This window comes from Arthroderma uncinatum (assembly GCF_011692745.1).
Source record: "Arthroderma uncinatum strain CBS 119779 chromosome Unknown scaffold4, whole genome shotgun sequence".
NCBI lineage: Eukaryota > Fungi > Ascomycota > Eurotiomycetes > Onygenales > Arthrodermataceae > Arthroderma > Arthroderma uncinatum.
The window spans coordinates 2,527,086-2,543,421 of NW_022983866.1; the positions used below are offsets into that span (position 1 = coordinate 2,527,086).

The following is a 16,336-nucleotide window of genomic DNA, read 5'->3' on the forward strand; positions in this document are numbered from 1 at the left end:
TGCTCAGATCAACAGTACGCCTCTCAGTCGGCGGATCAGAAGGAACAGAGGCTCTAGGATGGTTGGACAGGACGTTCGAGCCGTGAAGGTGTACAGAAATGTCATCCACAGCTTGCTGGAGAGAGCTGGCCAGGTCAAGCAGACGCCATCGATCGAGCCACCGGTCACAGAAGCCAGCCTGGGAGACGTTATCAAACATGTCCTAGCTGGAGATGGTGGCGCGATTAGAGAGAATAGCCAGCAGACTCAGTACGCAGCCGTTGAGACGGCGTTTCGTGAGATATTCTACGATCTACTTGTACGTTGCCCCCCCTGTCCTTGGTTTGCGGAGTACCTTTCTAACAGCTTTACAACCAGGCCACAGCCTCCATTGGTGAACCGTCGTTTATGCAGATATGGAATCTTTTAGATATTGTCTCAATCTTCTCGGATAATGGTATGGCTTGCAGTCGGCGGGAGGGGAAGCATTGGACATTGAGCAAGCGGCATGCTGACTGTCTTTACTATAGAAAAGTGCGAACCGGGCCTTATATTCTGGCTCATCGAAGAGCTCTTGGATAGCCAAACCATAGACGGATGTAGAAAGGTTTTCGACTATCTAGAATCCAGACGGGAACGCAATACAGCCGTGAGTCCCTCCATATACTAACCACCTGTGGCTGACGCTTAAATGGCTAATGGACAACTTGACCTAGAAACACTTCAAACAAAAAAGTCTGATTATTCTCCGTTCATGCAATGAATTACTGAGGAGGCTTTCTCGTGCCGAGGATACAGTGTTCTGTGGACGGGTCTTCATCTTCCTATTCCAATCTTTCCCCCTAGGGGACAAGAGCTCTGTGAATCTCAGGGGGGAGTACCATACGGAAAATGTCACAACCTTTGATATTCAGCCTAAGTCATCGACCGAAAGCGGCGATGCGATGGACGTGGACACACAGGAGGATACAACTCCAATACCAAAGACCGAGGGCGATCAGTCGGAGTCAAGGAAGACTCCCGTGCCTCGGGAATCGGCCACTGACGCCCCATCGCAGCGTGCAAAGGAAGCAAGTGACAAACCAGATCTCGACTTCGACTCTCTTTATTCGGCCTTTTGGAGTCTCCAAGAAAACTTCTCTAAGCCCATCAAACTGTTTGATCCTGTACATTTTGCGTCATTAAAGTCTGGCCTCGAAGCAACGCTTTCTAGCTTCCGAAAGGTTAGCTCAAAACTGGAGGTACGCGGCACAACAAAAGGTTCAGATGAATCACGGCGAGGAGCCAAACGCAAACGAGGTGAAGGAGCCTCCGAGTTGACGAATAGCTTCAACCCCAAATACCTAACTAGTCGAGATTTGTTTGAGCTTGAGGTATAGTGATTCACGGGTCCCTAGGTCATGTTTCTATTGCTGACAGTGGTGTAGATCAACGATGTGTCCTTCCGGAGACACATTCTTGTCCAAGCTTTGATTCTCCTCGATTTCCTGCTTTCGCTAACGCCAAAGTCCAAGGCCAAACTGTCGGACTCCACAAACAAATCAGTGCTATACGGATATGTGTTGAGTGACGAAGACGTGAGTGTTTACCTTCCTCTGCATCCTGGACGAACATTCGTAATAATGAACCGTGCTCTGTAGGCTAAATGGGCAACGCAAATGAAATCATCCATCGCCAGCTATTTGCAAAAAGGCATGGACGGGAAATTCTATTTTCGAATGGTCGACACTGTGCTCACAAGGGACAAGAACTGGGTTCGATGGAAAGCCGAAGGGTGTCCTCCGATAGAGCGGCCGCCTGTTCCAGTCCAGAACCACTTGGACACTCAGTCCAGTGCCGCCAAAATAACAGCCAATAGGCGGCTTCGCGCAACGCCTATGGGCTCTTTGGATCTTGGATTCTTATCCGCTGAAACAAATCTAGGAGACCTCAACCGCCTAAAAGAACCGGAAAGGTATGGTAGTTCTGATATAATGTGGTGCTGTGATCCGGCTGACTTTTAGTGGTAGATTTGCAATACCCAGCGTCGACTTTTACATGAGTGGTATTACTGATGATGATTTCAATATTGATATGGCCAAAGATGAGGAAGACAAGGAGCAGTCTGTCAAAGCCAAGGCTAGCAAAACATGGAGGACTTTACGGATTGCCTCCAGGAGTAAGCTGAATCAACTGGATAAGATAGAGGACGGGAAAAACTTGAAAGTGCTTTTCGAAACACCTCCAGCACCGGCCACCAGCTCTACAAAATCCCAACAGGAAGCCGAGAATAGTGCCGATGGCTCCAAGGAAGAATCAACAAGGGAGAACACCCTCGAAGCTGCCTCAGAGCAACCGCAGCCTGCTCAGACTTGACCTTGCATCTTTCAAGGGGCTTCGCACCTGCAGATCATTCGACAAGATCCTGGGCGGCTTCAATCCGATTTTGAAGGCGTTCGAACCATTGGGGCAAGGCTGGTTCATTGCCTTCCACGTGGTTGTAGGGCAGATCTAATAACAGTGCAGGAACGATGGGACAGGTCCCAAATTCAGTCCTCGGCGTCTTGGAGGAAGAAGCTATATTGGTTTTGTCTATAGTGATGGGCAGTGCTGCCATGCAGTGGCGTACTTGCAGGGAGATGATGCCAGCTGTATTGACAGCGGATTTGATAACTGGTACAGCTAACGCGGGCTCTGCGGCAACTGGTAGGACTGAACCCCCGGCTTCTGGCCCCCCCGGACCGACAGCTACAGTACATAGTTTCAGCAATGCCCAGCCTTCCCCCATTCCCGATGGATTTGAAGATATTTATACTTGCTATGTACGGCAGCATGCGAGGAAACATAAGGCTCTGGTCAGTACGAGCTTACTCAGGGAAATGATGCGAGGGTCGACGGAAGCTTTCACTGCGTCAGGGCCGAAACCGACACTAGAATGATTGAATAGCCTAAGGGGGAAAGGGGGAGGGAGATATTCTCTATTTTTCTTCAAAAAAATGCAATCAGCAACTGGAGCCTGTCCCCCCCGGCGGAGTTCACCCTCAATTGTGTACTGTATATTAGCGTGAGACAACTTTATGGATTCCCGAACAAGAGAGCAACCGGCTATTTACAAAGACCCTGCAGAAACAGGTTGGTTTCAAGCAAGCACCAGCAAACAGCACACCTACTTAACAGAGCAAGCGAGCATGCATGCACGCCTGCATCCATGGCCAGCAGATCAGCGCGGATGGCTGATCAGGGAGAAGGTCAAGCGCGCAAGGGAGTAGGCAGTTGTAGCTCCGGATCCTGGACCTGTGTTGGCCTGCTCTCTCTGCAGGTACGAACAATCCTGCTCTCTGATCTTCGACGGAGAAATGGTGAAGCTCATGGATGGCGCCGTCTTCCGTCCAATCTATCTCCCGTAAGCTATGCCTAGCTACGCCTAGCTAACACTAGCTACTAGCTACTACACTTGGCTTAGGGCTGCCTACCACGACAAACCATGACAACCACGGCTACCATGGCTATCCCGGCTACATGCATGTAACTGTCTCAACGGTTTCGTGACGTAGTTCCCACATCAGAGCCTCCAATATTAAAATCGCTGATTGATAGTGGAGCTCCGAATCGTGTGGTCAACAGAGTTTGATGGGCGAAATCTGCGGGCACTAGAAGAAAGTTGTTCCTCAGCGATGGACTGGAAGCATCAGAGAAGGCCCCCGATCTGCAACAACCTTATAATCAACTTTGCTCGACTAGCTTCTGCCCCCGATCGCCCGCTGACGTCGGCGGGTGGGCTATAATTATCCATCCAGCCCACCCGGCCTCCAGCTCCATGTCCAATCTGCCATCTCCGACAAGATTCGGCGGGATATCTGGCTTCTGGGGCCGAAAGATGAGAGACGAGGTCACGTGGGTGGTTTCAATATCCCTGAGCCCCCGGCCCTTAACAGCTTGCAACCTGCACATTTCGCTTCGATGCAAGGGTTGATATGGCCAGCGATGGCGTCGCGGTTGGCGGAAACGAGAGCTGCACCTCCTCTCTCCTTCGTCCTTCCCGCGTCTCCGGATCCCTTGGGCCTGGAAACGGCTGAGAGCTGTGGACACGCGAAGTCACACCTGCTCCGGGCCGGGGTTATCTCGCCCATCCCTGTCCTCCCATCCTCCAACTGCTAGGCTGGCCTCCCAACGTGAGAGTCACCCTTCGCTTTGGCTCAGCCAATTGGTATGCCGGCTGTGCCCTTGGCTGGGCTTCGTTTCCCTGTCAATTTCCAAGGGTGTACACCAACTTACATATCTTTACATACATGAGATACGGTAAAATGGGTGACCCACCGCACACCACACCACGACACCATGGGCATGCCTTGCCTGCTGCATCTGCGGATCATCTGGCCTGCCTTGGGTCGGTGGATGGCGGGAGAGGACTCGATGAAAAGCTTGAGGTGGGTGATGCTGGATGTTGGGTGCCGGGTGAGGCAACCCATGACAACTATCCGTCCTCTCTTCCCGTCTCTGGTCTCTTCCGCCCAGAACGGCAGACCTGGACGGAGTACAGAGTAGAGATTCTCGAGGACGGCCAGCTGCCTGTTCACGCGCGCCTCAACCGCAACAATCCCACGCTTTTATGAGTTGTATGAATGGGCTTTCTGCACTTGGAAGCCTAACCCAGCCTCGGGGCCCGGTCCGATCTTACCGTCCCATTCTGCGCGTCTTCCGATTCGTGACCAGTCGGGTTTGCAATTCTAGCGGGCACATCCTTTCTTCCTTTTCCAGAAGTCCAAGGGATGGGAAATCTTGGTTCGTGGTAGCCTTACTTGATCTCCAAATAGCGGTTCCGTCTAAGCCTTGGGCTCTGTGCCTCCTGCGTATCGGCGTTCTCGTGCTGCTCTCTGTGACCAATCTCCCTCCACAGACATTTTTGTTCAACAACCACCTGCCCATGATGCTACCCTCCAGTCCTGCATGCCCCGCATTGGTTCCAGCTACTCTCGCTCCCCTGTCTTCCCCCATAAGCCACGCCCGGATAAACCTGGGAAAGTGGGAAAGCATGACTCTGGATGCTCTATCATCGCCGTTTTCTCGACCTTCATGCTGTTTTCAGCCGGTATTGGCCCACAGGAGAGGCTTATAAGATTTGCAGGGTCTCTCGAGCAGTCTTACCCCGGCCTCCCAAGGATCCCAAGGCTTAAGACCCAAGAGCCAGAAAGCTGCATTCGTCCCTTTTCTTTTTGGAGCTTTTGACCTTCGTCTATTTTCCGGAAAGACGAGGTTGGCACATACAGCCTGTCCCCCTTGCTTACTGTAAAGCATAATGCTTTTCCATTGCTGTGTTACAACCAATGTGATAAGGACCCCTCCCCCTCGTCTCCGGCTTTTTAAAATCTGATATTATCTTTCAAAAAAGATAAAACAGACTAGTATACGTTGGGAAACGAGCTTATATGGTCGGTGCACCCGGCGCCCCCCAGCAACCACGTACCTGCGATAAGGAGTTAGGCCTGATTAGTGTGCCTCTTCCTCTTAGAAAATTTAAGAGTGTTGTGATCTTCGCATCAACGTGAGACTTTGGCAGCGCCATCCCTGAATGACCCACAACCCATGCATCGCATACTTCCCCCATGTGCTAAGCTAAGCTAGGCACTACTCCGAGATGCTGGTCTGAGCATGACAGGGTGGCTGTCTATGCTTATCCTGGCCCCCTCCTCCATCATTCAGTCCAAAACTCCTAGAGAGGACTGCTGCACCCTGGCCCGTTTGTATGCTATTAATGTATTCGGATATCCCGTATTTTTTTCGAATCGTTTTTCCGTGGCCACGCCTACTCTACTAGCGCCCATACTTTTCGTTTGTGCTCCTCACGGCGGATTTACTACCCTTGGCCTTGTTCTATATGGCTGTGTATCAGCCAATTATCCGCCGCCACTGTGATAAATACGGCAACATTCTAACTTTCCCACCGGCGTGCCTTCGACTACCCTGTAACCCAACTACCTCCCTCTTTCGTCTTATGCCAGTCGAACTCTATTCCAGTCGTCTTCGATCCCAGAGAACCGGGTGCCTTTTGAGCCTTGAGTCTTCCCTGTTGATCGTCTCAGCTTCTCACAACCACTCGCATCATCAATTTTATTACTGACAACGCTCACCATCTCCTACCACTTTGAAGTTACGGGGACTCAGTATTCATCTCATTGTTTTGAACCCGCAGTGATTCAGGTGGATCAAACCCACGAGAGGGCTAAGCGTACAAGCACTCGGTCTATCTATGGCTAAAACATAGCGGCCCTCCGGCGACATCGGGTTACTTAGTCGTTGCTACCACGCGTTGACGATATATATCTGCTACTATAAACTACTTCACGTTGAACACTTCCCCCCTCCCCCCCTCCTCTCGCCCCTTTCCCTGTTTGACATTTTGTTTTGTTTTGTTTTTTCCCTTTCTTTGACTACTTCATAATGTCGACACATGAAGTCTACGCAGACGTTCCTGGCTGGACCAACACACGGATAGGAGATCAGTCGCCCTCGTCACAATTACACAATTACCATTCTTCTGCCATGATGATGCAGTTCTGTGGTTCCCCAATATCCGAGACGATAAAGCCAGAACCGCTCATCTCAGAAAAGGGAGTGCATGAGACCATGGGCCAGTGTGATATTCGAGGTTTGGCCTATTTGAAGGCAGCTGAAGCAGGACACAGCTCACGGAATCCTAGTGATAGTTGCTACATGGGCTCCCACAAGGGCAGCCAGGGGGACCTCTCCTGCAGTGACCTGACAGATGCTGTACAATCAAGCTCAGCAAGTTCTTGCCCAGGAAGCCCTCAAACTCCCGTTGACGGAGAGCAACATAGCGATAGCGGGCATATCGATAGCAAGCAGGACATGTACAGCCCTGCTATCGCGGATGAGATTCATGACGTGGACGACGATACCAAAATGGCTGGTGAAGAGAAGATAGACAGGAAGAAGATGAAGCGATTTAGGTATTACAGTCCCTTACCCTCTGTCATGATGGCGGTCGAATTTACTAACCCAACTTTACAGGCTTACTCATAACCAGACGCGGTATCTTATGAGTGAATTTACCCGTCAAGCTCATCCGGATGCTGCCCATCGAGAGAGACTTTCCAGGGAAATTCCTGGATTAAGTCCTCGACAAGTGCAAGTATGGTTTCAAAACAGGTATGTTGCCCATATAGCAGCCCCCATTCGTGCACAACTTGATGCGCTAACATTATGTTTATCTTCAAAGGAGGGCAAAGCTCAAGAGATTGTCTCTTGATGATAGGGAGAGGGTATTGAAGTCTCGCGCACTGCCAGATGATTTTGACATGGCACAGTCGCTACAGCCATCTTATGCAGCTGAGCACCATGGCTATACAACGCCGTTAGTTTCCCCCGGGACTTTCTTCCCCCCAGAAGAGAATGACCCATATAGCACAGCACGTGTGGGCACGCCATCGGGAGATGACTACTCAACATCCCCCTTGAGCACTGCTTCTGTTTACGGCAGCTATTTTGGTCGGGGTAACTCTACATTTGGACATGGACGTGGCCCTGACTCGATATCCAGTATGTCTACCTCTAGCGACAGTCTCGGTAGCTTTGCCCATATGCCTTCTGCAAATGCATCCGTTCACAGGCAGTCGAACTTCATGCCTGGCAGCTTCAGCGAGCATGGAAGCATGCGCCCATCTATTTCCCAGCTTCACCTATACAATGCTTCAGTCAGAGCCAGGGCAGGGTCACTGAACTTACCACTCCGCGGCACAATGCCCTGCCCAACGCCACCGCTAGAGTTTACGGACGCAGACTCCTCCGTCGACCTTAACAGTACATACGGTGGCCGATCCCTGGACGCATCGATGCCGAATGACGCCGTCGCAAGAGCCAGGAGGGATCCCTATGGTTTGGGTAAGCAGCTGCCAGACTCTCCCATCCCCCCTCCCTACGCTCGCTGACTGACCAATAGATTCTGCAACAGAGCAGTTTAAGCAGAAGACTGTAGGACAGCCTGTGACCACCGGGCCAAGGCTATCTGAAGGATCGCCGCCGAAAACAGGCCACAGTCGTACAGCCGCAGCAGCCTTGCAATCCGCGCCCCTTCAGTCCACACAGGAAGAGGATCAGCTTTCGGGGCTCGGTCCGCAGTTCAACCTAAGCTCATTCGGAATTACCTATCCCCGACAATCCCCATCGTCAAACACGAGCGATCCTACATCCCACCCGGGATCGTTGGCAGCAACCAAGCGATCTGACATGCAGGGCGCCTATAATCATCATGGCACCGCCTGGCTGCATCAGACCATCCAACAGAAGCTGAGCTGTTACCCAACGCCGGAATACTCGGCCCCGAGACAGCGAGCCTTCTTCTATCAATCCAACACAGAGACGATATGACGACTTGCCAACTTACATATTGACGTGCATATGGTTTCACAAAGACAGCGCCCACGTCCATATTTTACACTTCGCTTTTCCTGTGGAAAAATATATTACCTTCCCGTTCTTGTTTATTATTTTATACGCCGTTCTTCCTTTTGCGCGGCCTTGCGTCCCTTAATTCTTCAAGCACATACTTTAAGGATGTCTCTTATCTGTCTGAGACAATCTACCTACTTCTTTGGGCTATACGGCGTCTTGCTTGAAGTCATAGTTACGGATTTACTATGCATGAGCACTTGAGAATATTCCTGGCTTCTCCCACCCTCCCTTTTTTCTTTTCTATACCTCTCCCTTCCCAATCCCCCCTTTTAGTTAGCGGTTGATCTCCGATGACTTTACGGCGTTATTCGCGCCTCGCGTTTATCTCCTCTCCCCGATATCTCAGGCCCGAGACGACGTTCATTCCGGTTTGGACTGTAACGGTGTCCAACAACCTGACTCTTACCTCCTTCATGACTTCCACATCGCACTCTGGCTCCTATATTTTCCCCACCACACCGGGCACTAGGCTCGCTATCCAACGTCAGCGCCCTAAGCCTGGCTTGAATGTTATTGATGTAATGTTTTTCCTCGCTTCTTCCAACTATATAATGGCATCTATGACGAAAACGACGGAAGGAATCACCTGATTATTCGCTTATATAAGCGATCGCTCCTCCAATCGCAGTCGAGATGTTGGTAATTGTCTGTAGGAGAAGAGGCCTCGAGGACAGGAAGATGGAAGGCAGAAGGCGCTGTGTAGGCCTGTACCATAATAATATAAAAAGGACACCCTCGAGGGCCACAAGAGGTGCCCATTCTTCCGTTATTCATTCTCACGATCGCTGGCTGACCCCCTGAAAAAGCGTCTCTCCCATCAATATCAACAACCAAGACTTGCCGTTTTACCCTCCAGAGTAGAGAAGGAGAAAATACCCGGCTTTAGCTCGAGCGTCGTGCAAGTTTAGAATCAGAAATACGCGAAGATGGCTGCTCCACCAGCGTCCTGCTGCCACACGTCCAAGGAGGGCTGCGTTTGTGCCGCTCAATCAAAATGTTCCTGTGGCAAGGAACAGGCTCTTCACTGCAGCTGCGACAAGGCAAAAACCGAAAACGACACATCTGGGCCACGCTGTTCCTGCAGTACGTTAACGTTCTGGCCTCTTCTCTCCCTTCGTTTCCTGCCTTCATATCTCTCGTCCCCTTGCCCCTGTTCCTCCGTGCCGCGGCTGCGTGTCGAGGGTGCGATCTCGCTAGACGGAAGAGTATAATCTAACATGGGCATCGTGGACGACTAATAGGAAGCCGTCCGGCTGGCCAATGTACGTGTGAGAGGGCCATGTCCGAAAACCATCCTGTTTCCGGTGATGCATGCCCTTGTGGGAAGAGGGGGGCCGGTACGTTTCATCATCTTCTTCAACCTGGCCTGGCTCGATTCCCCCCCACTGCGCGCGCGTCCTGGCATGGCGGACTAATCTTGAGATTCCGTAGATTCATGTACGTGCGAGAAGGCTGTTGACTCGGGAAACTTTCCTGGAGAGATCGATTTCACCACCAAGACAAAGGCGTAGGAAGGTTAGATGCGGTGTTTCCAGGGCTTGTTCTTGATGCTGGTTCGTTTTCTCTGTTTGGTGGAGATGGGCGTTTCTGTGTTTTTTTTTTTTTTGCTGGAGTCGGCTCTTGAGCAGTTCCATAGGCGGTGCAGTGAGTCCATGTCTGTATCTTAGTCGCTTCATAGAAGCAAAATGGAGCGCAGCCCTCAGGTTGTTTAGTTTATGTGCCAAATCTCGTCTTTCCCTCGTATCTCAAGCTGGCCGCGGTGTAATGTTTTTCCGGGTGCATCTTCAAGGGGATGTGGAAGCTCGCTCTCCAAGGGCAGAGGGCCCAAGTGAAGGGAAAGACAGCGAGAACATACGCCGACATATACGCTGCAGGCTGCTGGAGCTCGCGAACCGGGCTACTAGACTTGTTGCCGTGAATATCGAGGAAACCGGCTGGTCCTCGTCTGCTCCGTCTATCCAAATCGCTGTACCTCCGTCAGCCCGATAAGAAACGACGTCCGCGATCTATACATCACCCGCTGCGCCATACTCCCGATACGTTACTCGATCGCTACAGCTAAGAAAATGGTGGCATCGCACGCCCGGCAATGATTAGGAAGAAAAATATGTGCACATGGAATGCGTGTGAAGCGTAACTAGACATAAAAGCGTCCGGACAGGCAACTGAAGGTTGAGAGATAGGAAAGGGGTACAGGAACACAGAGAATATCCGGATTTCGCACCGAAGTGACTCGCCATGTCTTCCATGCGCGGGTTGGTCCAGTTCATAGCTGATCTACGGAATGCCCGGGCTAGAGAACTGGAGGAAAAGCGCATCAACAAGGAATTGGCCAACATTCGGCAGAAGTTCAAAGATGGAAGTTTGAACGGCTATCAGAAGAAGAAATACGTCTGCAAACTTCTATACGTCTACATACAGGGCTACGATGTTGATTTTGGACATTTGGAGGCCGTCAATTTGATATCTGCGACGAAATACTCGGAAAAGCAGATAGGGTATTTGGCTGTTACCCTTTTCCTTCACGAGCAGCATGAATTGCTCCATTTGGTGGTGAACAGTATCCGGAAAGATTTGCTGGACCACCATGAGTTGAACAATTGCCTAGCGTTGCACGCGGTTGCGAATGTTGGTGGCAGGGAGATGGGCGAAGCCTTGAGCGGTGATGTGCATCGTTTGTTGATTTCTCCGTAAGATATATTTTTTTGGCTATGTTCTACTCTGGCTCAGTTCACGCTAACAATGACATCAATTTAGTACTTCAAAGGCATTCGTCAAGAAGAAAGCGGCTCTAACGCTTCTCCGGTTATATCGTAAATACCCTGGGATTGTACAGCAGGAATGGGCTGAGCGCATCGTATCATTGATGGACGATCCAGACATGGGAGTGGCTCTCTCTGTCACCTCTCTAATTATGGCTCTTGTACAGGATAATCCCGATCAGTACAAGGCAAGTTATGTCAAGGCAGCTCAAAGACTGAAGAGGATCATCATCGATCATGATGTTTCCCAGGACTATATTTATTACAACGTGGGGTGCCCTTGGATGCAGGTGAAATTATTGCGACTGTTGCAGTATTACCCTCCCTCTGGTAAGTTAAATTTCAATTCGAGTGCGAAAGACGCTGAACATTGCTGACTGGTTGTTGCTACAATAGAGGATGTCCATGTGAGAGATCTCATAAGACAAAGCATTGAACAAATCATGAACTCGGCCATGGACATGCCCAAAAATGTGCAACAAAATAACGCCCAAAACGCTGTGCTATTTGAGGCCATAAACCTGCTAATCCACCTCGATACTGAACACGCACTAATGATGCAAATTTCCTCCCGGCTGGGGAAATTTATCCAATCCCGGGAGACAAACGTACGGTACCTTGGATTGGACGCAATGACACATTTTGCCGCGAGAGCAGAGACCCTGGATCCCATACAGAAGCATCAGAGTATAATACTTGGATCGTTGCGGGATCGAGATATCAGTGTCCGGCGAAAAGGACTGGACCTTCTGTACAGCATGTGTGATACCACAAATGCGCGGCCAATTGTCAATGAGCTCCTCAAGCATCTTCAGAGTGCCGATTTTGCCATTCGTGAGGAGATGGTCCTTAAAATTGCCATTTTGACAGAAAAGTATGCCACGGACGCACAGTGGTATATCGACATCTCGCTCAAATTGTTATCCGTGGCTGGTGACCATGTCAGCGACGAAGTCTGGCAGCGGGTTGTTCAAGTAGTTACAAACAACGAAGAGCTTCAGGCTTATGCCGCGCAGCATATATTAGGCTATATCAAAGGCGAGTGCCATGATAGTTTGGTGAAAATTGGAGGCTATATCTTGGGAGAGTTTGGCCATCTGATCGCGGACAACAAGGGCTGCTCACCCATCGAACAGTTTCTGGCACTGTATTCAAAGATGGCATTTTGCTCCGATAACACTCGCGCCTTACTCCTCTCCTCCTTTGTCAAGTTTGTAAATCTCTTCCCTGAGATCAAACCGCAAATTCTCCGGGTGTTCCAAGTATACAGCCACTCCCCTGATTCAGAGATGCAACAGCGATCTTACGAATACCTTATGCTTGCTACGCTTCCCACCGACGATCTTCTTCGTACCGTTTGCGATGAGATGCCACCATTCTCGGAAAGAATATCCGTGTTATTATCCCGACTCCATCAGAAGAGCTCTGGAACGAGTGACAAGCGAACTTGGGTGGTAGGGGGCAAAGATGCCAACGCAGACGATAAGGAGTTTTTGTTAACACAAAATACCGGGTTAAAACGCACTTTCACATCTATTGCAAATGGGTCAGTTAGTGCTCAGCAGACAGGGGCAAAGGGCACAACTTCGAATGACCTCGAAGGTTTGGATTTCGCTTCACCCAGTGAACCGTTGCCTAACCTGGCCAGTGCAGCCCATCTATCTCCAGATTGGGAACCTGGATTTAACAGGCTCTTCTTCGCCACTGAGGGAGTGCTATTTGAAGATGCTCAGATTCAAATTGGACTCCGTTCCGAATACCGAGCTCATCTTGGTGTCTGCAAGCTCTATTTTGCCAATAAATCGGCTTATTCTATCGGATCTTTCACGATAACGCTTGATAACCCTTCGCCTGAAAATCTGAAGATCGATACCAAGGACATACCTGATCCGGATGTTGCCGCGTCGGGCCAAACCCACCAGACCGTCTGTTTCGAGTGCCTGGGTCCGTTTACCAAGGCGCCGACGATCCGAATCTCATATCTCGCAGGTGCACTGCAGGCGTATACCCTGCAACTGCCTATACTAATGCATAGATACATTGAAGCCTCGTCCCTAACATCAGATGATTTCTTTAAGCGTTGGCGACAAATTGGCGGAGACCCCTTGGAAAGTCAATCAACATTTGGACTCACGAAAAAGGGTCGTCCACTGAGCGAAAGAGACCTCCAATCGATTGTCGAGAGTTTCAAATGGAAGATACTCACGAATGTTGACCCAAATCAAAAGAATCTTGTTGGATGTGCGGTTTACCAGACTCAAAGTTCAAAGACAGGATGTCTGTTGAGGCTCGAGCCTAACTACGAGAAACAGGTACGTTCTTCCTTTTGTTGCTTCTTTGTTGTTAAAGTGAAATGTTTTAATTAATGCATGTACAGATGTACCGTATCACCATTCGGGCGACCCAAGAGGATGTTCCGCGGGCGTTGGTCAAGTTAATGGAAGACAGAATCTCCCGAGGCGCTGTTGGTGACATCTTCAGCGACTGAGGGCCTCAGATATCAAAGTAGGGACCATGGTCGATGGTTAATATGTGGTCATTCCACTCTTCCCACCTAATACTAGGAGCTTTGCTATGAGATATACATATAATTCTTCTTCTTCAAAATCTTGATGATGGCTTGACTAGCCCGCCCTTCTACTTCATGTTCATGATATAATTACAGCTCTAGCCCATGCTATACTCTATGGTGCAGTCACTTTGCCTCCCCCTTTGGTGGCCGAGCGCCAAATATAGTGCTTCCGACTCTGACCTGGTTGCTGCCCATTGCAATCGCACCTTCAAAATCGTTACTCATGCCCATGCTTAATTCTAACGTATCATCGCCTTCCAACGATAGCTTCTCCATGACCAGATCCCTCGTATCTCGTAGACAGGCAAAGTCTTCATTCTCATTCTCCGGCGTGGTCGCTTTAGAGCGTGCAATGGCTCCAATAGTCATTAAACCCTGGAGCTTCAGCCGAGGACATTTCTCTCTGATAAAACGACAGAGTTCCACTGTAGGCTCGCCGGGCTCTACGCCTGATTTACTCTCCTCCCCAGATGTATTAACCTGTACAAATACTCGTAGCTTCCTGGCTCTGGACTCACTGACACCATCGTCGCCACCGGTGCCTTTATCCTTGAATTCTGGCCTCTCGCCCCAGCCCTTATCCAGCAACGAAGCCTTTTTCTCTGTATCCACGCTCTCAACCGCCCATAGACCCCGTACCTCCCTCGCAAGGGTGACACATTTATTTGACTGCAGTCCGCCGATAAAATGCCACCTAATCTCGGGCGTGAGGGCTTTGGATTTCTCGAGCAGCTCCTGCATATAATTTTCTCCGAAGTGAACGTGGGATGTGGGCGGGTTGTGGAGGGCGAGGATATCAGACGCCGGTTTCAGTTTGGACACCGCGACAAGGCGGACGGGGACGGTAGGGCCGTTACTATCACTGCTGGCAGCGGCGGTCTTGGAGCCAGAACTGGTCTCATCATGGCTACATCTTGCAGATGCTGAAGCGATCCGTTTGTAGACCGAGGATAGATTTGCGATAAGGACGGAGGCACGGGTCGGGGTAGCCATGTCTTCTTCGGCCGCAAGTACGCTCATTCTTGGGTTCTCCAATAGCTATATTGGGCGGTACAGATTGGCATGGGCGTTTGGGAGACACTGGTCGTCAATAACTACTGTTTGGGTTGTTATTTTATGGTGGTGACGCACCGAAATATATTCATGGACTGGCGGCCGAGATGCCAAGATGGCACATTATTTATGTACAGACTACAGAGTACACCAGCCCTGGGATAATATCATGAACTGTTAACGCTAATATATATAATAGAATGAACTGTTTAATGGTCAATTGATATTTTCCGTTAATTGACAAGAGTATCTAACAGATAATTGAGCTCCCATAAGCAACTGCCGCATACCGAAAGGGTATCCCTTGGGCACTCGAGGGCCCTTACCGTCCAACGCCGTCAGGGTTATGGTGGCGAAAGGTCCCAGGGTGCCGCGTCAAACATCTTTTCGCTCACTCCAGTGCCCCAGTGGTTGAGTGAGAGGAACATTGCTATAGCCAGGACAGTCAGCGCAAATCTCTACACACCGCAAAGTATGGTACGGGCCGGCGTAGATAGAGGGCATTACCAAGAACGAAAAGTGCAAAATTGTCTACTCAAGAGGGTTAGTAAGCTCCGTTTGCTTGAGGTTTCAAAGGTGTAGACCTACCTGCATTTTCCAGGGCGTCATTTTCACTCACGCGAGCAATATAAACAGCCTCAGCCCAGCCATATGCTGATTCCATACCCTCAATATCTTCTGTTTCGATGTCAACAACAAGACAAGTGCAGAAGGCTCCAACAGCTGGGCGATGAGTGCCAGGAAGGGATGTAAAGACGACGGTACTTACCTGTCACATCATCACCAAGGAGAAAATCTGAATGGGTTAGTTCATGGATCAAAGTGGTAGTCAGACTGCCGTCACGAACAGAATCTAGGGAAATGCCGTCAATGTGCAGTCTGGGTCGGTGCCTCATATCCGTCTGTATCGAAGTACGGACCATCTCAGCCAGGGTGTCAGGACATATTTTCATCAATAACGGAATTCTAGAGGTCGGATTTGAATATGTCACCGCTACGACCGGGTTAACAGCATGGGTATTGGGGTTAATACAGAACACGTCATCGGCTATTTTCATCCATTTTTGGCCGTCATCAGCCAGCGGCCGGCTATCCCACCAGACCGCGGAACCTGGCGTCGCTGAGTAGAATGTATATCTTAGTTTTCAAAACGCGCTCTGCTGGGAAAGGTATGTGGACTTACGAGGCGAATCGTGTGGTGGCGTACCGGGCGGCGCATCGGGAGACAAAAACGCATCGTTGCACCACATATCAATCCTAAGGTTCTCGAGGCCTGCTATCAAGACGTTCAACCTATCTAACGCAAGTTTTAGCAAAGGGGAGCAATTCCTCTCCCAGTGATTTAGGGGTCGTGTTGCCTTACTCAAGATACGCTCTACCTTCCACCTCCCTGGATAGCCGTCCTTGCCCCTTGATACAAATCCGAAAAGACTCTCAAACGTATATAGGGTTGACCGTTCAATCCCCGGCACAACCAAACGGCCGTATATCCCTGCCATTAAATGAGTATGCAAATCCGTCA

The 16,336-nt window shown here is 50.1% G+C and overlaps 6 protein-coding genes across 6 annotated transcripts; 4 read left to right on the forward strand and 2 right to left on the reverse strand.

The window, feature by feature from the left end:
• Positions 1-58: 58 nt before the first annotated feature.
• GIQ15_06118 (nuclear matrix protein) lies at positions 59-2,334 on the forward strand (the record flags this gene model as incomplete). The annotated part of the gene is made up of 7 exons (XM_033553535.1): positions 59-298; positions 358-436; positions 510-628; positions 696-1,352; positions 1,407-1,556; positions 1,620-1,933; positions 1,989-2,334. The coding sequence occupies 7 exons, from the start codon at positions 59-61 to the stop codon at positions 2,332-2,334; spliced, it is 1,905 nt and encodes a 634-aa protein (XP_033404679.1).
• Positions 2,335-4,247: 1,913 nt separating this feature from the next.
• On the forward strand, positions 4,248-4,571 carry GIQ15_06119 (uncharacterized protein; the record flags this gene model as incomplete). The annotated part of the gene is made up of 1 exon (XM_033553536.1): positions 4,248-4,571. One exon carries the CDS (start codon positions 4,248-4,250, stop codon positions 4,569-4,571), a length of 324 nt encoding a protein of 107 aa, XP_033404680.1.
• Positions 4,572-6,396: 1,825 nt separating this feature from the next.
• On the forward strand, positions 6,397-8,343 carry GIQ15_06120 (uncharacterized protein; the record flags this gene model as incomplete). Its single annotated transcript, XM_033553537.1, has 4 exons — positions 6,397-6,926; positions 6,988-7,125; positions 7,196-7,857; positions 7,916-8,343. The coding sequence occupies 4 exons, from the start codon at positions 6,397-6,399 to the stop codon at positions 8,341-8,343; spliced, it is 1,758 nt and encodes a 585-aa protein (XP_033404681.1).
• Positions 8,344-10,665: 2,322 nt separating this feature from the next.
• Positions 10,666-13,677, forward strand: GIQ15_06121 (AP-2 adaptor complex subunit alpha; the record flags this gene model as incomplete). The annotated part of the gene is made up of 4 exons (XM_033553538.1): positions 10,666-11,117; positions 11,185-11,519; positions 11,586-13,501; positions 13,567-13,677. The coding sequence occupies 4 exons, from the start codon at positions 10,666-10,668 to the stop codon at positions 13,675-13,677; spliced, it is 2,814 nt and encodes a 937-aa protein (XP_033404682.1).
• Positions 13,678-13,884: 207 nt separating this feature from the next.
• GIQ15_06122 (YggS family pyridoxal phosphate enzyme) lies at positions 13,885-14,781 on the reverse strand (the record flags this gene model as incomplete). The annotated part of the gene is made up of 1 exon (XM_033553539.1): positions 13,885-14,781. The coding sequence occupies one exon, from the start codon at positions 14,779-14,781 to the stop codon at positions 13,885-13,887; it is 897 nt and encodes a 298-aa protein (XP_033404683.1).
• Positions 14,782-15,158: 377 nt separating this feature from the next.
• GIQ15_06123 (putative Protein kinase) lies at positions 15,159-16,313 on the reverse strand (the record flags this gene model as incomplete). The annotated part of the gene is made up of 6 exons (XM_033553540.1): positions 15,159-15,244; positions 15,322-15,345; positions 15,403-15,492; positions 15,584-15,934; positions 15,998-16,111; positions 16,178-16,313. 6 exons carry the CDS (start codon positions 16,311-16,313, stop codon positions 15,159-15,161), a joined length of 801 nt encoding a protein of 266 aa, XP_033404684.1.
• Positions 16,314-16,336: the final 23 nt, after the last annotated feature.